The following is a 25345-nucleotide window of genomic DNA, read 5'->3' as shown; positions in this document are numbered from 1 at the left end:
TGGTCTTGTGCATGAGCAGTACACAATATCTTGCCTACAAAAGCTAAGGACATCAAATGTAAGCAGATATGGTATGACATATTTAAACAGTGATCCAGAACAATAATTACACCTAATTTGTTAGCACACAGCCACCTGTGATGATCCAACAGTCTTTTATCACTTCATTACATTTTATAGCATTCTTGGAAACTGACAAAATGGAAAATCAGTGATGAAGCAGGCGTGATTGAACTGAAATAAAGAGAAATGTATTTAGTTGTCTTAAACAGCTTAACAACCCACTCAGATGACAAAGAATTCCCTCAATCTTGACAGGCTTTGGCCTGGGATGCTGGGAGTACCAAAGATTCCTGTTTGAGCCTGTTCCCAGGGTGATGTGCTTCTAATGTCCGGGTCATGTCCCCCTCCACCCTGCTACTTTATCCCTGACTCATGCTGACAGTTGGGATGGTCAGTGAAATCTTCCTTTAGAAGTTTCTCTCTCTGCAAGTGGGCGCAAGTCTGACAGAGAAGTGGCAGAGAGGTGGAAAGGGCTCTCACACTGCTGTTAAAGAATGAAAGAATGCAGAGTATTATCAAAAGAGGGGGCTGGTTGGTTGGAGAGCGGTGGGCAGCAATGTTGGGACATTGCCCAGAGGGCATTTAGCTGGTTGGTTAATCCACATTCCCACAGTAGCTTGACCACATGTAATCCTCCAGCCTAACAGGAAAACAGTGAATTTTAAGGCTTTGCCAGATAATTCATTGTGTTAGTAAAGAGGGTACACTTCTTGCCACTATAAGCTATAAAAACCAGTTTCCAAACCCATACCAGCCATACTCACTGTAACTGGTCACATTAGATGCGTTAAATTAGGAAAATGTGTGTTAGCCGAAGCAACAGCAGAGATCAGACTAAAGGTGTGTCAGCTCCCTTTTAAAGTCTTTAGATGACAAGGGATATTTACACCTTAGCCCGTGTGTGAAAGCCTCTGAGGGTGCTGTCAAACTGGGGTCAACATGAAGGCTAAGTGCTTAGTAATGCCTACCCTGAAGCAACACTGTCCTGAGGTTGAACCTGACCTGGTCAGCTCGGGTTGATTTGTTGTTCCTGTGTCCAGGTGTTCTGCTCTGACCAAAAATGTGCAATGAGGTGGCCTGGAAAGTTGGAGTCACCTCTTACTACACTTGTGCAATGTGATTGTTTCGCCAGTCTGGTGCTTAAAGCTAAGCTAAGCTAGCTGCTATGGCTCTACCCTTAAAACAGTTCAACTCATTGTGGAGCAACAACATCCCAGAAACTGATGTATAAATACAGCACATATGTTGGAAAAAATTGCTTTACACTTTAGAAAATACTGAGAACTATGTTGATCTGAATTAATATATATATTCTCCTAAAATCCTGCATGTACGTTTAGGTACAATACATTTTGGATTTCTATAACATTGGAATCATTTCTGCTCTTAGAATTTCTGAGATAATTGTCAAAAATGTCCATTTGAGGTTTAAGTAATTTGTTTTAAATATTGGGAGAATTTGATTTGAAACTGTCTGGAGTTTTATTTAAATTTTGGTAAATTTGTTTGTTTAAGGGTAGGAGTCAACCAATATTGTTTTTTTCAGGGCTGATACTGAAACTGATAATTAGTAGTCCATGAGACTGATAACTGATTTATGGAACCGATATGCATTTATTTAGATGTACAAAATGTATTTAATGTGTCAAGAGTTAAAGAAAAAAAAACTGAAGTAAAATAACTATCCACAATTCAGCCCTAGCTCTATCAGCAAGATAAATGTCACAGAGAAATTCAGTAGCAAGAGGAAAAAGGGATAATGTCATACGCTGACTGTCAGTGGCTCCCAGGTTAAGTATTGATTGGCTAGTACTCATGTGACATCTAGTCTATCAGATCGTGTTGTATAAAGGACATGTGCAGAGATTGTGGGGAGTAAGCATAAAGCCAAAGTGAAAGACACTTTGCAGTGGAACCAAAGTAGTGCACCTTTGGATTTATAAACTTTGTTGATTATCTTAAAAATAAAATGGCAGCACTGAAAATCCCCCTGTTAATGAGATGGTCAGGTCATTTGTCCACCCCTAATTTAGGGAATTTGCCATGAAATTTTCTGGTCCTCTCATGGAAATTTTGGGGGATATTTTTGTATATTTTGGAGCTTTTCATTGGAAGTTTGGGGGAAAATCTGTTCTGATTTTGGCATTTTCATGGGGAGGTTTTACATTTTTATGAATTTGATAGGGAATTTGAGGGGGTGCCCCTTGAAATTTTCAAGAATTTTTATAGAAATTTTGAAAGTATTGGGAATTTACTAGAAGATTTTCATGAATTTACATGGAATTTTAAGGATTTTTTATTGGAGTACTTAGGCTTTATGATGAAGTTTCACTGAAACATTTGTGGAATATTTGAAAAATAACCTTTTATGTGAAACTTAAAAAGTATGTCTAAGAATTTTCACATAAATTTTAGGTACTGTTTTTTTAATTTAGAGAATTTGTGTGGATTTTGTAAAGGAGAATTCCTAATAAATCCTGAACTTTTATTGACCTTAACAAGTCCTTCTGGTCCATCATCAAAATAGCATGAAATCCCATCCATCCCTCTCTCAATGACTGACGTAATTTCTTACTGACACCCAACAGCTGACCAGCTGGCAAAAACTCCAGATCCAGTGCTGTAATTTCTACAGGAACAGGACCTTCAGGCGATTTGGGGACATCATTTTTGGTAATTAGATAAAAAAAAAATCAGGTTGAGGATTTGTTGGATTGAGCCAAATGCGGAGGCTCTATTATGCACTGTGATTCCTTGGTGTAATCCCAATCCCTAGTGTTGCAAAGTTATAAAAGGATTGGGCGTTCTCCTGCTTGATCCCAATTTACAAATATAAATACTACAGTCTTTATTTCTGCAAGCTAAGTAGCTAGAAGTGCATCTTCCCTGAGTGCCAGAATTAGATGGATTTGAAACTTAGTATTTGTGAGCTGAGAGGAGCTCGTCTTTCTCCTGAGCTGGCATGGATTTGACACATTCAGGAAACACGCCCAAAGCTTGCTCAGGCAGAGATAACTGCTTAATTTTTCAATATTTTGGAACTTAAAATACATTTTTGTTTTATGCTTTATACAGACTATGAAGAAAAGACACAAGCGTGGTATTGAGCTTAGCACCCTTCAAGAAAAAAGTTGTTTAGAAACTTGACAAGCAAAGCTGAAAAATCGGACATCTAAGGAACAAGATAACTGATGAGTTATTTTTCTCCAATTAGCAGCTTCAAAGAAAATCAAAGTAAGTAAATCATAAGTAAGTGAAACACCTCAGGCACCACTGCAGACAATGTGTATTATTCTGTTCCTGACGCAGCTTGTTGCTAACTGCCTGCTGCCTCGCGGCTATATTCAGGTGCTAAAGCACTTCCACAGGTGCTGAGATGGGGGTCAACATGATGATTTGTGGACTAGTCAGAGAAAAAACATTGAACCTTGAGGATGTTAGAGCACTGACATCATCCAACTTTCTCTCAGGAGTTCCTTTCATATTTATATAATATTGAGTTTCTTATTTACTTAATCACACTTACTACATAACAGTTATTGGACTTATACCTGGACATCCCATAGAGTTATGGATGGATTTTTTGGTCCAATCTTTTACATGCTACTTTAATAAACCATTTAAATCTTATATTTTACAACCACTGTAAATCCTTTTGCACCCTGAGGTTCGATGTGACTATATAAGTAAAGAATTTTCCACAGCTGTTGGAATAAGCACGGTATAGGCTGAGTATCTCAGTGACAGATGTAGTATGTAAACTACAACTCCTGTCAGACATGCAGAGAAGTGTTATGCAATTGTTTCCTTTATCTGCTTCACCATGCCATTCAGAGGTTGATGAGTGATTAATAAGTACACCATACTATATGCAGCTCTAGGCATGTGACAGAAGGCATTATACCATGTGACATACTACAGATTTTATCTTCTCAGTTCTGGCAATTTAGACAGGTTCACTGAGTAACTAAGCAGTAAATGCACCATGACAAATTAAACTTGAAGTTTGAGTAAAAGTTTTTATGAATGACTGAGTCCCGTTTGTTGCTTTGCAGCGGCCTGCCCTCGCCGTTAGCACCAGGTTATAGTCGTTAAAACATAGCTTCACCATGATATGTCTGAGCTGTATCAGCATACTTTAACATTTGTTTTGTGGCTTAACTAATTGGACGTTCTCATGGTGAACTGAAGTGTCTCTTTCTTGAGATTAAGGTAACAATTAACCCTAAAAAGGGGAAATGTTTAACCTCTCATCCTAGTCTCAAACCCACTTTGACTTTACAAATGTCAATCATTATAGTAAGAGATGTTAATCACTAATTATTCAACAGCAAAAAATGTGTTTTTTTCATCCTCAAGTCATCATAAGGTTCTTCAAACAACTCCAAATCCTTCAATAATGCCAGATCTTCTCTGTTCAGCAGACACTGATTTAACTAGAAGCCTGTAACTACAATTTCAATTTATCACAGACCTCTTATTTTCAGCAAAGGCAGCTGATTTCTTTTTGTAGTTTCATTGTTCCCACAAGTCTTTCGGGATTTATAAAGCAGCCCTGTTGGCAGAAATTGGCTCATTGACAAATAATGTGGCATAAACTGATATAAGTAGCTGATGTGTATCTGTTGTGTCATTTAATGTTGGCAATCTTGTATACCCAACTGCTGCTATAACAGCTTCCACTCTTATTGAAAGCCTTTCTACAAGATATTACATCTACAAGTACTTCTGTGGGACTTTGTGCCCATTCATTCTCTAGAGCGTTTATTTGGTCAGAAACTGATGTTAGACCAGAAGCCCTGGCTCGCAGTCTCCATTCCAGTTCCAGTTGTATTTGACCGAAAATACAGTATGTTCCTGCGTGCATATCTCTGCATGCCACAGGTGCCTCTGCAAGTCTCTTAAACACCCCTGATGCTTTGTTCTAGTTCCACTTAATGAGCATATCTGCTGTTTCTCTACATTTACTCTAAATGACAGATGTTGGAAAAACTGATCATGGAAAATATAAAACATGCTTTAAGGTTTATCTGTATTGTGATGTTGCACCAGGGGTTTTTACATGCCAGGTGTGTAACCTCAGGCTTCATTCCTCTGCATGAGCACATGTTGTTCTTTGTTTTGTATCATGAGAAGTGCATTTTCTTCAAAGTATGGAATGAATTATCACAAGGCTATTGTGTGTTATCTGGTGCTGACAATGTGGGCTATTGTGAGTGATTAGCAGCATATGTGTAAGCTGTATGTCATCATCATTATTAGATAACGGTTAAAGCACTGTGATAAAGTGAGCATATTTGATTATCACTTTCTGGTGCAAGTGTGATGACTATGAAAATGCAAAAAAGAGTGGCTTTGTCACATATGTGTTTATTAGTTGATAAGTGTGTTTGTGCTGTTCTTATCCTGCTCAGCCCCCGTTTTCCCTTCCCTTGGCTCATAAGGCAGGACTTTATGTGCAGATTAGGAGGCCACTATCATCCCTGACTTCCAGATCACTATCACATGAAGATTTGAATTTTGCTGTCACAACTAAAACAGGCTTTCATCATCTGCTCAGGTAATAACATGATGTTAAAAAACACTGCCTAATACTTTGCAGATATGCTCTTTGTAATCATGAGAACCAGAGAAGATCTATTATATTTCCTCTTGACAAGAACACAGTGTGTTGAAAAAACATCACACATTTTACACAACATTTAAGATCAGAACCACAAACTTGTTCAAAAACATTGCTTGTTTAAGTTAAGACTCAGGGGGTTTTAGATAAAAGAGGCAGACTACATCTGGCAGTGCTTCATGGCTTCCCTGCTGGGGCAGAGAGAGCCATAAGTGAAGAAGCTGCATCTGAAGTATGTTCCCTCCATAGGAGGATATCTGATGTCTGACACACTTTGCTTGCGTTTCTCTGGAGCATAATATTTTAAAATGAAAAGTGTGAGAGTGCCCAAATATGATTTGTACTTTAAAAAGATTTAATTAAACAACTAAAAAGGATGATGGCTCTTTCAATGTTCCTTACAAAACCCCATGAAAGATCAAGAGCAGCAATGTGTTAAGCCTGGTTTACATGCCTGTGTGGCCTTTTCATCATGAGATAATAAGATGTTATAAATGTTTATCAATCCCACATTGGGGGGAAATTTGGTTATTTAAGCAGCTCACACAGGAGGGTAGGAGTAATTAGCAATATATAAAAAGTAAAGTAAAGAAAAAGTGTGACTACAATACTTATACAGAAGACAAAAATCGCAATAATAGTATTTACATATTAACAAATGTACACCTTTTCTTATAGAAGGACCAAGACCAGAATCTAAGAAAGCAATGACTACTACATACTTTAATTGGAGTGCCTGTGTAGCAATATCATTCTTCACCAATTCACAAGTCAGCGTTGCGGTTTTATGCTAGTTAGAGCATCAGTTTCTGTGTCCACCACATTTTCTGATGTTTTGTGGACGGACTGAACCAAGCATATCATGATGAAGTTGAAGCTGATAAATACTAAGAAGCAGTTGATTATACTTTGAGAATGAATGTTTGGCTGCTGGAGCAGTTTACACAGAGGATGGGGGAGTTTTTGGTAAATGCAGGAGCTATGAGGCTACCCAGGGGACAGATGGTGCTGCTTACAATCTGCATTGTTTTCACACAGATACATTTCTGAGTAGGTGCACATCAGGCTTCATATGTGAACTTCTGCATAGACTACAGGAACCGATGGCACGTAGATTTGAAACAGAAGTATGAGTAAGGTAGTATTTAGTAAGTACTCATGAAGTGTTGAATTAGCAAATACATCACAATCACGTGTAGGGTTAGTTTCAAAAAGTCTCAGCATTTTCTTTTTCTAATCTCTCTCCTTGATAAGAAGATATGGTACATATGAACACAGAGAATAACAAAAAAGATGGACCCACCATTTGTCCAATTTACCCATCCGGAATGATTGGGATATAACAAACTTGGGATATAACAAACTTCCTTTGTCCCCAGTAGAGAAATGTAAAGACATTACAAGTATACTGCTATCATTTTTAAGTTCAAATCATATCAGGCCACTCAACATTGCCCAGGCTTGTAAAACTAGTGAAAGTGTGCTTGTATGATCATCATATCTCTCAGTTCAGTGGCAGATAGATCCATAAGGGACAGAAGGAGACCCAGCTGGTGCTGCACCTGCTTACTGCTGTGGGATGTGGTGATCTGGGAAAGAAAGCACGATACTGACCTCACATAAAATGGCCTGGAAATTTTTCATCAAACAGGAATTTGTAGTTTTGGTTACTTAAAGATAAGTAAATAGTTTTTCTATTGTGGACTATTTGTGGATGAATACATTTTTAATATAGGAGGTTTTTTTGCAGCAGGAAAGAGGACTTTGTAATTTTAACAAGCAAATCACTCAATAAATAACAATAGCAATTAGGAAGCATGCCACTTGTTGACTGACTTATGCCTTTTTTTACTGTTCTGGCATCAAGCTGAAGACTTTGACACATTGTTTTAAAATGTTCAGTGTAACTGTAGATGTGATGAGTCACCTTTTTATTATACTGCTTGAATACCTGCAGGGTATATGTTGAAATACTGACATTTCACACTTAATGATGATGTGTTATTTGCTGAAAACACTTCATTGTCTACTGTCAACTTTCCAAACACAGTGACTTCAGAGGCCGATCTCTGCCAGCCTGACTATATTTACCTGCCAGTAAATCTCTAGTCAGTGTCTTCAGCAGGAAAGCAATCATGGGAAAAATTTCACAGTAGGCCCAACATATCGGTCCAATCAAAGGACTGTAAACAAAAGGAATTGATTTTCCAATCCCTGAGCCTCATTGAGCTCTCCCTCTCTGCTGTATAAAGGGCTGTAGCTTGACTTGGCTCTGGACTGTGAATTCCTGCTAAGATACCCCATGTGTTCAAGTCCATTTTCAGCAGTGCTGTCACGGCGCAGCAGTGGTGGAGTTTGTGAACAGAAAGACAAAAGTGCTTTGGTAAGAACACTCATCAGGAGAGGGGAAGGCTTGTGTATGGAGGAGTTTAGGTGAGGCTAAAGAGCATAGAGCAGTGTTTTCATGAAGAGTTGACTAGTCATGTTGTCATAATGAAAATATTATTTCGGCAACATCTACCTGTTTGCACATCTGTCTCGTTGTGTTGTGTATTTTCCTGTTTTCCCTCCACTTCCCCTCTACTTCCTTAGTTTTCTTCTTCCTCCCTCTTTCTGACATATTTCTCTTTTTCCATCACTTCCTCCATGTGTTTCTTTCTTTTATTGCAAGCCAGTGTGTTTCAAATGAGTTGTTTTGTAACCAGAACTGATATTATTTGAATATTTACAAAATTGAAATGATTTCTTCTGTCCCTGCAAGAGCTTAAAATGTACTAGTAAAACAGCCATTATTGACAAAAGGTTTGAACGAACAATAACCTCATAATATTCCAAGAAAATGGTAAAGGCCACTGATGCCTATAAAGAATGCTTTGTTTACTAAATCTTGTTGGACAGGATTACAGTGTTATATTAGATACTTACAGTAGAATATCATCAGCATATCAACATACCTTTTTAAATGTCTTTGTGCCTATACAGCTTTTTCCACATTTACATGAGACAGAACAAATTGAATGTATACTGTTTTCTTATTTACTTTATCAGTGCCATAAGAAATGTAATTTCACACTCTGTTATTATGAGAAATGTTACACAAACACACATTGTCCTAGAATCACAAACAGAACCAAAAGGCACGCATCATGGGAAGAAGTCACTCAAGGGGCTGCACATGGACAAGAAGCATGAATGGTGAGGGGCAGCTGCCTTATTCAAGGGAGCTTCAGCAGTGCTCAGGTTTTAAACCGAGTCTAAAAGGTTGGCTGTAATATTCTGGGGATAAAAAGGGTTGTCACTGAGAATAAAGAGCTTGATAAAATGCTGGAGGAAGCAATGACACAGCATATACTGTAGCTAATGTCAACTGGATAATGTGGCAGCAAATTATAGGTATGCTAATGCTGCAAAGCTAATGTACAGAGACAATTATCCAGCTTTCAAGAGCTGGCTCAACAATACTCAACAATACTGCTACTACTGCTAACATAACAGAAGAATGGTTGCAAAAACTTGCCAATTTTCAAGAGGGGTTTGCCTGCAGACCATATGTTTCTTCACAGCCACTCTCACAGACCATTCATCTAAAACATTCAATATCTCAGAAATAAAATGCAGTAATTTGCCAGTGCATCTTATTTCCAGTTTTAGACCCTTTTCAATTTCAACTTCATTTATAAACAAAGTCTGACAGTTACATTCATGAAATAATCAGACTAAGAATGATTTCATAAAGAAAATACAGAAAAGGGTCAGAGCTCTAATCCGGGATTAAATGCTGTGAAGGCCTGTTTTACAAGTAGTTACCAGAGCAGTGTCTTGCTTTAGCTATGTTAGCTTTAACTAAAGCTAACATAGCTACACTAGCAACGTAATTACATTTACTACATGAGCCAATGTTGCTAAGTTAGCTTTAGCAAAATGAACTTCAGCAAACATACCTTTCCTAAAGCTAACATAGATACGTAGATAACGTACTTTTATGGCTTACATAGCTGCTATGTGAGCATTGCTTTTTTGCTTAGCTACATTAGATATATAGCTATGTAGGTCCATTATTGATTGCTAAGTTAGCTCAAGCAACATAAGCTTTAACAAGCTTAGCTAAATGTAATTTGGCTACACAGATAACGTAGATTATTACCTTGCTTAGCTGCTTTGTGAGCTTACCTTTAGCTCTGTTAGCTATGTCGTTCTGTTAGCTACGTAGCTCTGTTATCAATGCAGCTAACGTAACTATAAAAGCTACGTTGACTCTGTTAGAATGTTTTCATGGAGGACAGGCATTTCTCCTGCAAGCAGACTGTTTTCTTGTCTTAAATAAACATGTTGTAATTAGGTTGTGCAGTTCAGGTTTTTTTACTTTTAACTTTTGGTATCCTAACTCCTACCTTAACCCTTACCCTAACCCTAAATGGAAGTTTAATCCGATAAATCCGTCAGACTGTCTTGCAATTATCCACAGTCTTTCCGACAATCCAATTATGGTTATGCAACAAAAAATCCTTTAAAGCATTCACTTAATAGGCCCTCATTTTAATTGGGGTTGATTTTAAGCACCATCTTTACTAAGTCCTTCAAGCATTTTGCAAGCTTTTTCCTACAATTGTTGTAGCCTAAAATGCATTACCTCATATACAGATGGGTCCCAAAGGTAGGCTAAAAAACGAAGTGCCTAGCAATCAGTAACCAGTACCAGAATTACCAATAGTTTAAACTACATTTTAATATTTTTAATCCATTCAGTCAATCCTGTTTAAAGTAAAGTTGAAGTTGAACGTTGGAGAGAGTGAATGTTTGCACATCTATAACATAACTGGCTTCTCATCCTGTCTCTTTCCGACAGTCAGCACTTACTTTCTTTAATATCTGAGCATGATTTATATCTTTTCCAAGGTTTGGATATGAATACTAAATATTACACTGCATTGCAATTTCACTGGCCTTAGCTACTTTTGTTGATCCTGAGAGTCGTGAGGAATTTCAGTCAAATGGTCCAACCCCTCCCTCCACCCTTTCTCCACTCTCCTCATCCCTTTCCCTCCATCCCTCTACCCATCTCTCCCCTCCCTACGCTCTGCTTTGCCCCGCTAGGCAATCAAGAGGCTCTCAGCCACGTCAGCCTATACTGCAAAGTCAACACACATACACACACTTAAGCATGGTTATTATGTTTTAAAGGTTACTATGCTAGAGTCTGAAAGAGACATTCTTTCTTCTTAATTATATGCAGCAGTGGGTCATTATTGGCAGGGATATTAGATAGTTTATTTGACCAACAGTCAGCTGACACTGGCCGGCTGGAGCCGTTCAGAGGTGTGTTTACCTTAAAGGACCAGACTTAAGACAAGCCTCTGTGTTTAAGGGCCAGATGTCAGCCATCGACACCTTTCCTGTTATCTGACACGCTCCTGCAGGTGATAACATGAAAGAGAGGGAGAGAGCTGGAGAGAGTGGTGAAGTGTGCTGATTATCTCAAAGGTGATGGAGATGCAGGTGTGGCCAAAGTAACAGGATAGTTTACTGTATGGTTGCTGCACTTCTAGTTGAACAAAGCAAACATTGTTCACTGTAATATCTTAAGTGATAACTTTAGTCACATCCAAGTGTCACCCATTTTTGTGGGTTTTTGCTCAGTTTTGCCACTTCTCACCTATTACAGCCACTTTCTAGTCACTTTTATCCCATTTGTGCTGCATTTCACCCACTTTTCCACTCTTTACCAATTTTTGCAGCTTTTTGCTTATTTTTGCCTCTTCTTTATAACACTTTTACCAACTTTGTTGCCTTTTTGCCCATTTCCACCATATCTTGCCCAGTTTGCCAATTCTTTTTTCACTTTTTACCAATTTTTCTTGCTTTTTGCTAAATTTTGCTACTTATCACCCAATTCAGCCACTTTTTTTGCCAATTTCTGTGGCAGTAATGTGTCAATTCTCTGGTAATTGGGTGGAATTTATCCAGTAATTCTTTTTATAAATCAGATGAAAATTTCTGTATAAGTTGCTTGTTATTTTCCAGGTAATTTATTTTGGTTTAGGTGAGTTCTTCCTGAATAATTTTCAAGTAATTTGCAGGGTTACAATTTGGGGGTTAGGGTTGGGATAAAATACCACCTAATTACCAGAGAATTGTCAGAATATTACAAGGAATAACCTGACAACACATTTTTACTTGGGAAATACGTCATTAATATTACCATATTTCTCATTTATTATTTGTTAAAATGGAAATACATCATACAAGTGGAAATACATCCATATATTCAATTCTACCCCAATTTACTTTGAGAATGCTTTAATTATGTTGTTTTCAGCAGTTCTTGACTTATTTATCTCAATATCTTGGGATAAAAAAAGCTGTTTTTCTAATGATGATGCATTAATTTTTAAAAATCACTTAAAATCAACAACAGCTGACATAGTATCATGGGAAACTGAGTAAGATAAAATGTTTTCATGAATTTCCTCTTGGGCTTTTGTAGATATATGCTTTTTTAATCATGTTTGTAGTGACCTGTCACTTATTTTGCTCCACATGAGATCCAAACTGCAACGTTTCTTCGCTAAATTTGTTGAGACTAAAAATGTGTGAAAATCTGGTACATGACTTCTCCTTTGGGAGTTTTTGGTGTGAGAATAGGGGACAGACCAGCTACAAACCACTGGAATGTAAAATAACAATAGCCTATTAACACAAAGCTTATATATATTTCTGTCATGTTAGCCAAATAAATAAATCAAACAAACTGAATCAAAAAGGACAATACATAATGTATGCTTGATTTTATGGAATTTCACGCAAGCCAGTACAACAGATGACAAATGAAGGAATCATTAAGAATTTGATCTATGCATTTTCACTTTTTCAGAGTGTGTAGTATCTGGACTGTTTGAGATTTGAAGCTTAGAGACTGAAAAAAATGTGAGGTTGATTTATGCCTGAAGAGAAGGACAGAAGGGTCCAGTGTGCTGACATAAGGCAGGAAATAAAAGGACGTCTAAGAAGCGATAGAGAGAGGGAGTGGTGGGGTGTAGGTAAAGCCTGGTGGGAGCATGTGTTGTCCAGATGCTGACCATAAAGATAGAAAGGGGAAGAAGCTCCACCCTGACCCTGCAGACAGCAGAATAATGAGGCGGCATCTTACAGTAAACTTCAAAACAGGAGAGAGGAGAAAAGAAAGAGGCCCTGAAGGAGCGGATATGAGCCTTGGAGCCCAGATTAATGCATCAACCTCTCATGTGCATTGGATTGTATTGACATCTAGGAAATGTCTCAGTCTTTGTGTAAATGTTGACTGTTCTGTAGTCAGGTGGACTGAATGTTCATAATCCTACAGTTTCAGAGACATATAAGGAAGGCTCAGTGGGAGTATTTGGCAGGGCTGTGAAGGCTTTTTGACTCGATGCTGTGGTCACAGTACAGTACGATTCAGCTGTGATTGCTGATCTTGCCTGGAGGCTCAGGAAATTGAGAAATGAAAGACTTTTGCATGTAAAGTCAGACAAATGGTCTAACATGCACCGAGAAAAGAGGAGACTCTGTAGCTATGCAGCTTTTTGATGTACCAATGCATTTTATTACTTCATAAATCAAACAGAGCACTGAGATGTAATGTTTGTTAGAAAAATCACACGGCTGCTCAGAATCCCGAGAGTTTAGCAGATGGAGGTGTGGATATACAATGTGCTCATGACAAAAGTGACTCTTAAACTAAAGAAGAAGGAAAATAAAGTGGGACAACGGCAACTTGTTGGTTCCCAAATTCAAGTCCCTACAAACCAAGGATGTTTTATATCATCCTTGATAAATGTGTACATCTATCATCATGATATTTGATACTTCCTGGAAAATTGTGATTTGTTTTACTGTGTACATTTATAATATATTCATCCTGAAATCTTCATAGCAGAGATAAGGTGTGGCTTTACCTTATCAGCTAAATCTTCTTCACAAGTGTCTTTTTATCCATGCCCAAGGCCCCTTTCCTCTACTGCTAAATCCTCATCTTTCAATGATTCACAGCCTGGACTCAGTTCCCTTATATTCTGCCAAGAACCTCTCGTAAAACAGAGAAAAAATGACTTTAGTGAGATTTATATCCATTCTGATTTTATGAGCAAAGTAAGAGCCTAATTAGCAATTTAATGTGATGTTTGTAAAACAAAGTTAATCCAGCCGTATACAAGTTTGAAGGCATTTTAATGAGCCTTGTGAGGAATTCATGGAAATTATTATCAATGTGTATTTTTGTTTAAATGTGCATATTTTAAATGTTAAGTAGTAAAACAAAGGAGAGTCAAATCCTTTACCCCCTCATCCTCTATCCGGCACCCCTCCTTGTGTTATGATCAGTAGATCAAGAGTTTTATGTTGAACCCAAAATGCAGAACCAGAAACAGATAAAGCAGTTAAATGCATTTATTGTGACGATAACAGGAGGTAAGGGGGGGAATCCAGGGTCCAGGGTGTGAGAGGGAATCCATGAGGACATGAGGGCTGAAGGAGAGAGGCTCTGCTGGGGGAGGCTGGTAAGTGAATCCGGGAAGAGAGTGAGGCAGCATGGCAGAGATCAGGCTAAGCACTGGCGGCTCGTGGAGGCACTGGAAGAGACGGAGGGAGAGCAGGATTAGTCACAGGTAACACACATGTAGGAGAAATCTCAAAAATGACTCAAAGTTTGCAACAAAGCACTAGGAGTTGGCCGATATCACATGAGATGCGGGAATAATCTGGGGCTGATGAGAACTCTGAGCAGAGCTTAAGAGCTGGTGGTGGTTGCTGTGATGAGGATCAGTTGTGCAGGTGCCAGGAGAGCAAGTGCAGAGGGAGACGCCCAATCTCTGTGAAGAGGAGAACAGAACTCCACACAGGAAATAGTCAAACGGGAAATTATCAAAGTGAAAGCAAAATGCTGAAATCACCACACCCTGTTCTCTTAAATAGGATTAGCATGGGTAAAGGGGGACACTCTTTGAAAATGTTCCTTTTGCGTCAGTATTAAAGGGATATTTCAGTAGTTTTGAAGGTGCTTTGTATTTGGTGATAGTGCCATTGGCCTCCAGTATTTTCAGTGAGCATTGCCCCTTCAAACAGAACATGCTTGGAGAAGCTAGGCGCCTCCCCAAGCGCCTCCTGTTTGAAGGGGCAAAGCTCACTTAAATCCTGGAGGGTTAGGGTTAGGCTATCATCAAGAACCTTATACAACCCAGCTCCAAAAATACAGAAATATAGCTTTAAGTATAATTCAAAATTCATAGCCCCTCATATGACACTATTCTAAATAGCTCAGTAACTCCAGCACTTTATACAGATGAAAGAACAAGGGAAATTTAACACAGAATTGATGAGTCTTCCTTAAACATATTGACTTAACCCAGACTTTCCAGGCCACTATTGGTAAAGCTTTAGCTAAATGCTAGCAAACAACAAAATCAAAATTTAACTAAATCCTTATTTAGACATTTAGCTAGCTGGCAAATTAGGCTATGTAAAAAGGAACTCTATTCCCCACTTACAATGACTTATATGACTGTCTCAGTCTGCCAAAAAAACACTGTCCAATTTTACCAATAGTAAACTGGGGCAGTGTCAAAATTGCTTTAAAAAGCACAATAATTACCATAATTTTTCTTAAAATGTGTATAATAATTACAAGTTAATCAGGGGTGTGTCACACCTGGAATTGATCTTAACCCCACTGATCCTTTATTCTCTTATTCTCTCATTATTATTATCTTAATGTCAAGTTTCAGTTTTTGAGATGTAAAGATAAATATGCCTAGGTTCAAATGTTCCATTTCACCCATATTCACCCAACCCCAAACATGCACACACTCAAATACAAAAAACTTACATCTAAGGAAGTGTATTTGTCTAATCTCAAGTCAAGATTTTCTTTTTGAACCAAATGTAAGCCAGAATCACCTGACATGTCCATATCAGCATCTTATTTTGAAAAAGTCAACCCAAAATAAAGCCTGAGCTATTTGTAATAAGTAAAAGTGGATTGTCAACAGTGAGAGAAAATGCACTTTTCAAAGCTTTTGACATAAGACATTTCATCTTATTGAAAAAAAAATTGAGGGCTATTTGCTTTCTTGTTTAAGCCTTATTTTGTTGCTTGTTATATACTGAAAGACATTACTTACAATAACTGAAATAAGATATTCTTGACTTAAAGTCAGACAAATATACCTACCAAGATTTATGTATTTTGCAATGTTCTAACAGTGCAGTTGCCAAAATGTTCCTATACTGTACCGTGCATTGTTCCTTACTTTCTGTACAGATGTCCCACTATTTAAAATCCTAGCTTGGAGCTCAGTCTGTCATCGGGAGATGGCATGTAGAAGCACATTTATTTCCCCTGGCGATGTGCTCTTTAGCGGTTTAAAAGCATGTAAACGTGCGCACATCTGCTCATTACCAACCACTCAGGGCTGCCACTGTGTTTCAAGCTCACAATAAAAACAACAGGTAGTTTTCAGGACCTTTATCACTCTCATAGGCATTTATACACATGCATGTGCTTGCATCCAAGTGTGTTTTTTTTCCTTTTACACATATACTCATAACATTTTACACACACTCCAGCAGATACAGTCAAACTTGTAAACCTCCACTTGTGCAACAAATAAATCACCAGACGTTCTGCTGTTAAACCAACATTCCCAAGACACAAAAATAAACTGCCTTATGTTTTGAAACACACCTGCAAGTGTAGGCATGCACAGTCTTGTGCACTATTAAAATGATTGACCACATGGCCTCTTTTAGACTCAGCTCCTCTCCAGCTGCAGGTTCTGTCCGATGAGCTGTTTATCTGTCTAAATGGAGGCGATTCATAACTAAATATAAGGAAACTGCCCCTTGTGACTCATTTCTGTGCTGACCTGTGTGAAATTTAAAATGTTTATAGTTTTTGTCCCTCTTTTGCATGATAACATAAGCATCTGTGTGCATGTCAGTGTGAGAACAGGTGTTTCTGTTTGTGTTGAACGTGGTTAATAATGAGTGCCAACACTGTTATCTTCTACAATGAGAGTGTATTTACTGAAGAGACAGTGCTCAAATATGTATGTTTCTATCTCTGTCCAGCCAGTCTAAAACTGGCTGTTATTTTGGAGAGTGAGGAATATTAAAGCAAGCAGTGGAAAACTCCATCTTACTAAATTTATGTGCGTGTTTGTGCATGCTAATTTGTGTTCAGCATCACATTTTGTTGACCTCCCTTCTACAAAGAGAAAGTGTAAGGCTGCTGATATTTAATTTTCTGAAGGTCAAATGTGTAGAGATGATAGTGAACTGCTCATTTCTACAAGACTTTTATATTACAGTTTTAATTTGACATGTATACACACCCACCCTCATAGTAGTCACAGTGTGTTCTCTGAGTCAGCGGTGGGAGCTGAGGTGGAAATCTCTCACTGAGTGAAAAACCACAGGGATGACAAATAAGCAGCTGCAGCTTTCCTTACTCTTACACTGACATCATTTGCTTACAGGTATGAGTGTGAGTATTTTGGTGCTCTGTCTGTATTTTTTGTGTTAAGTTGTTGACAAAGTGTAGTAATATTCAGATTCAAAGCTAGACATCCTTTTATGGAACTCTGAAAGATTGTTAAAGATATCCTAGGGTACATTTTAATGCCTCTGTCAACTAAAGTTCACATATTGACAAGTACAGTACAGCACTGGTGGACTCAGAGAGGGTGGGGGACTATTAGCCCCCCTTGTGCACTGGTATTCAAAGAAACACCAGAAAAAAGTGTCCTCTTAGATTCCCCTATGTTACATAAAACATGATAAAGTGCCTTTCCAGGGGACAAAACTTACAGTGTGCCCTCAAAGCATGCCCTTCCACAGAGAGGGGTCTGGCTGGAGACTGCAGCTTTCAGATGTACCCTCTGGCAGACATTTGCTGTGAGATACAGCATCTGTCAGAACAGAAATACTCGCTAAAACTTAAAAAATAACATCAATTTTAAACTTTGAATTAGGTGAGGGTGAGGTTTAAGGTAAGGATTAGGATACCAAACATTAAAGTAAAAAACCTGACCTACTAAACTTATAACAAAACATTCAATAAGGCAGAGAAAACAGTCTGCTTGGTGGAAGAAAGTTTGTTCTCCATGAAAACATTCCAACACAGCAAACGTAGACTACAAAAGTTCTGTTAGCTGTCTAAGCTACCTATATAGATGATGGAGCAACATAGCTAAAGTAACTAAAGCATAAGCTCACCAAGTTCATGGATATCTATACTTATAAAGCTACTAATGGTAGCTACTTTAGCTATGTAATCTATGTAGCTTACATAGTTAACATTTAGCTACATTTGCTAGAGCTAACTTAGCTGCATTGGCTTATGTAGTTATGTCAACTATGAAGTTGATGTTGCTCTGTTAGATGCCTAGGCTTGGTTGTTAACAGAGTAAGGTAGCTAATGTAGCTACAGCATAAGCTCACCAAGCTCGTTGATATCTATATGAACAAAGCTGCAAAGCTAATGGTTGCTATGTAAGCTGTGTAACTCATGTAGCAAAAATTTGAGCTATGCTTAAGCTAAAGCTAACTTAGCTACATTGGCTTCTGTAGTAATGTTAATTACGTAGCTAGCATAGCTATGTTGGCTGTAGCTAAAGCTAAGCTAGCTATATTTCATGAATGTAACTGCCAGACTTTATGAATCAAGCTGAATTTAAAAGAATCTAAATCTGGAAACACGTTGTACTGGTAAATTAATTAATAAACTGTAAAATGAATTAAGGCACTTCTGTTCTGACAGAAACGTCTCACAGTAACAGTCTGTGAGAGGGGCTGTCTGAGATCTACGGTCTGCAGCCAGACTGTCTTGCATTCACAAGGCATTGGGTGATAAAGTGTCCTCCATGGTGCCCACCTAATCCACAGAAAGTTAAAAGGTCTCTCTAGGGTGCCCTTCCAGTGGACAAAATGTGGACAAATGGGTGCCCTTCCCTACCCATGCTAAACTCCTCAGCATACCGTGTATTCCGCATTGCCAGTGGCAGCTGTTTTTGTAGTTATTTTCCATCTTGAGGCTGTAGCTCACATCTTCACTTGTGTGTTTTTGTTAAATAAGTGGCCATGTAGTCTCTAATTCCTTGTCTGTTTTATTACAGAGGTGTAATCACATGTTAAAAACATTTAATTTTATTCATGACAACTTTTTGTGCACTAGCACCTCATCGCAGAGAGAAGTCGCCCTCTTTATTATTTTTGCCTCAGCCCCTCAAACATGTGGAGTCCACCACTGCATCACTGATGTCTGTCTGTTCTCTGGCTCCTCAGACTTTGTCCAGTAAGTGAATTAGGAGACTTTGCTGAGGTTTCCCGTAGTAACATCCAGGGATGTGTCATTCATGAGCTGGTTCTAACTTCAGCTCTTTTATGTCAACGATTAGACCTATTCTGAATTTTTTTCTCCTTTTTTTATTTGATAGCGAAAATAAAGGTTGACTCTTTTACCACACCACGCCACGCGGCCACAGGTACACCTATTGTTTAGTGGTGCAAGCTTAATGTTTTACCTATCACATCATGTTCAGTTCTGGGAATTATATGATCAGGTAAAATTATAAGAACACTTCACTTCATATGATAAATCACTGCTAACTCTGCCTGATTTTGTTCAGCCAAAATGCCATAAATGAAGAGCAGTTTGGAGCCAAAAGAGCCAGCTCTTATTACTAAACTGAACTAAATGATAAAGATCTCAAAAAAGAGCTGGAATTATCATTACCTGTAACATCAGACAGAAACGGGACGAATCTGGAGAGCTGATTGTCTTCTCCCACAATATGCTTTTAGAATTTTAAGAGTGTCTCACCCTTTCCGCTGCAAGTTAATGACAGTTTGCAGCTTTGTACGTCATGTTTGGCTCAGCTTTACATCCTTATGCCTGAAAACAGTCCTGACATGCCAACAGGCAGCTGTTTACAAGTGTTTAGCAGATGCTCTACAACAGGAAGTGTACCTCATTTAGAGACTACTACTTTGATGTCATACAAGGATGCTGGATTTGCTTCATCTGAATGGCATCCTTTGTTGCCTGTTTGTTTTTGTTTCAGGGCTGCAACAGACCATAATGTAGACAACACTACTGCCATGCTGAGAGAGTGGCTGAAGAGAGCTCAGCGTGTGTACCACTATGTAGAGTGGAGACCCATGGAGGAGCCGAGGTGAGTCACAGTTTCCACAGGAGTATTTATTAGCATCTATTCTAAGTACTTCAGACTTAATTCTAAACCTAAGTAGCCCTGGCTCACGAATATATTGCATTCATGAATTTACCTATGTTGAAGACACGTAAACTACCTTAATCTTTGTCTGTATCAGGTCCTACACGGATGAGTGGGGTCCGAAGCACTGGTCGCCTTCAAGATTCAACCATCTGATGAAGCTACGACAGGCAGCACTGAAGGCCGCCAGGGAAAGATGGGCCGACTACATACTAGTAAGACATAGTAAACAGGGGTGGAAAGTAACTAATTACATGCACTGAAATTACTGTAATTGAGTAGCTTTTTTGAGTATTTTTTTAAATCAGTAATTTAACCTTACTTAGGTATATATCAGGGGAAGTATGATACTTCTCTACATTTGCAAAGTATCAAATACTAAGTAAAAATTTAGCACTATTAGCCAAAATGAGAAGCTCCAAGCTTTCTGCCAACAAAAGGGAACTGGCTAGTAGTTTGGTTTAGACACATGATGGTCGGTAGGAAGCCTACCCACAGAACTGGCTGAACACCTGAAAAACCCAGAGAATGGGCCCTCCCCAGTTGTGATTTATTGGTTATGTCATTGCACGTGTGTTGGATCAGTAGCATTGGTGCTAGCTTCCTCATCAACAGTTGCTTCATTTTGGAGCTAAAAAGTCGGTCAAAGTGTGATGGAGTTTTGATGTTGGAATTATGTATTCATGCTACATTTAAACCCCTCCTTCATGCATTTTCTGCCCATTTTTGCAGTTTGTTGCCCTTTTTGTCTTTTTTGGCTCTTTTGACCCTTTTTGGCAATTTCTGCCCATCTTTGCCACTGCTTTGTCAATTCAAATTCATTTTCACTGTTTGCCACTCCTTTTTTTCCCACTTTTTGTCATTTTTGCCACTTTTTGTCCATTTTAGCCAATTTTCTCACATTTTCTCATTTTTGGCAATTTTTTGTGGATTTTTTTTTTTCAATTTTATACCCTTTTATACTGTTGCCCAGTTTGGCCACTGTTTGACACTTGAGGCCCTATTTGGGCACTTCTTTTTACCACTTTTCACCCATTTTGGCAACTTTTTGGTCATTTTGCTACTGTAAACCCATTTTTGCAACCTTTTTAACCCATGGGGGAAATAATGGAGAAATGGAGTTAAAAAGGACAAATATTGGTTTGAATAGGCAAGGATGAGTGGAAAGTGGTCAAATTGGTTAAATGTGGTTTGAAAGTGGCAAAAGTCAACAGAAATAGCAGTGAAAAGGGGTTTTAAATGTGGCAAAATTAATTAAAAGTGTAAAAAAATTGGCAGAAAAAGTCATGAAAATGGATTAACAAGTAGCAAAAATGGATTCAAAGAGGCAAGAAGGACTGAAAAGTGGCAAAATTAGCTATATGTGGGTTGAAACTGGCAAAGGTTGATGGAAATATTGGTGAAAAGGGCTTAAAAGTGGCAAAAACAGGTGAAAACAAGTAATTTCAACATCAAAACCCTATAATAGCTTGACACTCTTTCAGCTCCAAAATGAGGTCACTGAGGTCACTCTAATGCTACTGATCCAATACACAATTGATATCGTCAATAAATCACAACTGGAGAGGGCCCATTCTCTTGGTTTTACAGGGGCTAAGACAATTCTGTGGACAGGCCTGGTAAAAGGTATTGACGAAACTCTACACAGTTTTCAGCTGAGATGAAGCATGCAAAAATAGCTACTAAAAAAACTACATGGGAGGTGGGATGTTTATCTGATTATGGTGTCTTTAATTTGTGTTGATATGGTTTGCCATTTCTGAGACTGTTTTGATAATCAGTGTTTAAAGATGGATGATTGTCTTTCCTCTGTAGTTTGTTGACAGTGACAATCTGTTGACCAACCCACAACTCCTCACCTTGATGATGGCTGAAAACCTGACTCTGGTGGCTCCCATGTTAGAGTCTCGCTCGCTTTACTCCAACTTTTGGTGCGGCATGACCCCACAGGTACTGTTTAGGCTTTGATTTGTATATCTGCCTGCTCATTAAGCTGTTTTTTTACTTGAACCTGGTGTTCTTGTTATGCAGGGTTACTATAAGAGAACCCCAGACTACCAGCCCATCAGGGAGTGGAAGCGGCTAGGCTGTTTCCCTGTTCCCATGGTCCACAGCACCTTTTTATTAGACCTGCGTCGTGAATCCAGCAGAGACCTGGCCTTCTACCCTCCTCACCCAGACTACAGCTGGGCGTTTGATGACATCATGGTGTTTGCTTTCTCGGCCCGTCAGGCAGGTCAGTCTGAAAGCTCAGCTAACAACAAACTACCACATTTTTAACAGAGCTGCAAATGACATGGTAACTGAGGAATGTCAGTGATGTGAGGATTCATTTGGAGTCATCCTGGTTTTGATCTGCACGTTAGCACTGCTCCATAACACTGAGGGCATTCTATTGGTTTATGCACATGGTACGGATTAAAACTGATGAATGAAAGCAGAAGAAATAGATCCATGTGTTTGTCCTGACTTTACATCTGTTCGTTTTAAATGCAGAATGCAGAAATATCAGTGTTTGAAGATTTCTTAGTTTGATGTAAATAATCAACCAGAAGGACAAAATAGACCCATTAACTTTCCTTTCATTAACAACAGTAGTGTTTGCCAGCTAAGAAGTAAACACAAGAAACACCCATACATCAACTTACATGCTGTACATTCACAAAGAAACTTGAGGAGATTCAGAGGGATGTTCTTCTCTCATCATTATATATATAGTTTTTTCCTAGAGTATGTTAACAGGGTCTGACATTAACGGTTGCTGGAATGCCTGGGGCAACTTCCAAAAAGCTGACGGGGAAGCAAAACTTGTAAGGACTTGCCCGATCGGCAAGCATGACTCTGAGCTTTTCTATTCATTAATTTTATTATTTTCCTCTCTCGTTTCTGTTACTATGGAGCCCCCGAGTAGCCAGATGCAGTGTGTCGCTGCCTCCATTGGCTGAGCGTGTCTGCTGACATGCAGACAGCTGCACAAACTTTAAGTAGAACCCCTCTATGAAGGTAAACACTGTCATCAGTAAAGATTCATGGTAAGTCTAAATCCATATTTTGTTACTGTCGGATGCACTCGACGGAGGGGTGTGTGTAAGAGAAGAGAGCAGAGGAAGTCCGCCGGTGGTGCGTCTCTTCTGTAAGCTCATTCATTGAGGTGTGCTGTCGTGTTTAATCTGAAGCTTCCCATTTCCTCATTTTAACTTTTTCTCCAGCCACATCCTACCGATGCTCTCTCACACCCAGATCTTTTGACAATTATGCCGATACGCATCGTCAACAAGCATAACACACACAGATCACACGTGGAGATAATGTCATATCTAGTGAAATTTGTCCAAACGTGGGTGTTTTGTTTGATCTTTAATGCACTAATGATCATAAATATTGTCAAAAGAGCAGAAATATAAAACCAAAGCTCCAAAATAAGGAAGGGTGAAACGATGTGTCTGGAGAGCTGCAGGTGTGAGGCAGGGCTGGTTTTAGTCATTTGGAGGCCCAAGGCAAAGACCAATATGAGGCCCCTCCCCCCAACTAAAGAATTAATAATAAGTGGGAAAAAAATTTAGAAAGTTTATCTTTTATTTTAATAAATCCACAGAACTCTAGTAATTGCCCCAATGTGAGCTATTAATACCCAAATAGCCAACCACAATTAATCAGCTCTTTGAAAAGCATCTCAGAGCTCAAACTCAGCACATTCTAAGATCTTGAAAAATCTTTAGGCCAGGTGGAACTTTCATAACGCTGGTGTTGGGCCAAAGATTGGTATCTCCAAAATGATCACTTTTCAGGGAATGAAAAATTTGTAATTTATAACAGTGATATAAATATGATTTATAAAAACAAATTAAAATCATGAAAAATTGAGATACAAGGTTTTAGCCTGATGTCAGTGATAAATAAAATGAATATATGCTCATTATCAGTGAAATATTGGTTCTTCTGACTCTACACAGACATTTGTATCCCGTTTAACCTCATAATTATCCACCAATCCACTGTTTTATTTCATTACAACTACAGATTAACTGATCTGTTATCTACCTTACATTCCTGGTTTGTATTGTAGCTCTTACTAAAGTGTTTTTTAGACAATGTGGCTCTTTGGTAGAATAAGGCTGAGTACCACTGGTCTAACTGTTACAGTTACAGGGTGGAGCTGTGAAATGGCACTTTAAAGGTGTATTATGTAGTATTGGGGAAGACATTTTTAATCAAACTAGAAAAATCTTAACTGATTGATTTTCACATCTCGGCAAAATTTCTTCAGTTTCATGATGAATAAACCAAATAAAAACAGAAGCAACATTTTATACTTGGTACATATGTAGACCCTGCCACCTCTCTAGTGTCAGTGTTTTGCTGACCTGATTTTCCTCTGAGAATAGTTGGTTTCATCAGTTACAAAAAAAAATATTTCTGAGTTTGTATTACTACCTTATTAGTATTGTAAATATGAAATTCCTGAGTTTGAATTTCTTCAGAAAACAACCTGGTGCAGCTTTCACATTGCACTGATCTGTACAAAGTTAAATATAATTTTCAGTGGGCTAACACATCGCTAATAAATACAGTTTTCTTAAGAAAGAAGTGTTGTGTATTGCTTTCCACAGTCGACAGGCACTGGATTTTAGTTCTAAGTATGTTGTGAGTAAAATGTATGCACTTGACAGCCAGAAAAAGTACCTCCTGGACAGGGCAAGTAGGAATTTAGATTGGGCAAGTAGATTTGGGAAGCATTTACCCTGAAGGGCAAGTAGGAAAAAACCTCAACGTTGGACCCTGGTTAAGAGCTCTGAAGTAGAGTTTTTTGTTTTTTGTTTTTTTTTAAAGAAGAGATCTGGCATGGTGTGCCAGTAGTCGAGTGGTTAAGGCGCATGCCATATACGCAGGCGACCCAGGTTCAAATCCGGCCCGTGGCACAATTTCCTGCATGTCTCTCCCCACTCTCTTCCCCGTTTCCATCTCTATCCACTGTCCTATCCAATAAAGGCCAAAAATAAATCTTTTAAAAAAAGAAGAGATCTGGCATAAATTTGCCATTTTTTCTTACAAATTAAGTTTGTTGGTAAATCTTCTTGAGTTAATCCCACTGTGGAAATGCTGCTGCAGTCCTGCTGGGTATGATAATGGCTAAATGAAAGTTTATATGAGTAAGTGCTTGCAAAATGTAAATTATTTAACGACACATCTGATACCATACCAAATTAAAGCACAGATTTCGAAGCTTTGATTTGGTACCTTCACCTCTTGTTTTAGCAGAGCATGATTGTCTTTTGAATATTTTATTGTCTGGAGCTATGACTGTGCTTTGCTCGTGTGTCTCTACCAATGACTCAGTCACCTTTTTTATAGGCATCTTTATAAGTTATTTCTCTGGCTCATTTACAATACTAAG

At 38.5% G+C, this 25345-nt stretch overlaps 1 protein-coding gene across 1 annotated transcript in view; it reads left to right on the top strand.

Annotated features, from left to right (window-relative positions):
• Positions 1-25345, top strand: part of colgalt2b (collagen beta(1-O)galactosyltransferase 2b) — a 40663-nt gene that overhangs the window by 3520 nt on the left and 11798 nt on the right. Inside the window, exons 2-5 of the mRNA XM_041791577.1 lie at positions 19780-19890; positions 20048-20165; positions 21766-21900; positions 21982-22186. Coding sequence (XP_041647511.1) covers positions 19780-19890; positions 20048-20165; positions 21766-21900; positions 21982-22186 — 569 coding nt within the window. The remainder of the gene's footprint in view (positions 1-19779; positions 19891-20047; positions 20166-21765; positions 21901-21981; positions 22187-25345) is intronic.

Source organism: Cheilinus undulatus, linkage group 7, assembly GCF_018320785.1.
Source record: "Cheilinus undulatus linkage group 7, ASM1832078v1, whole genome shotgun sequence".
NCBI lineage: Eukaryota > Metazoa > Chordata > Actinopteri > Labriformes > Labridae > Cheilinus > Cheilinus undulatus.
The sequence above is the reverse complement of the archived record's forward strand: the minus strand, read 5'-3'. Positions and strand labels throughout refer to the sequence as shown.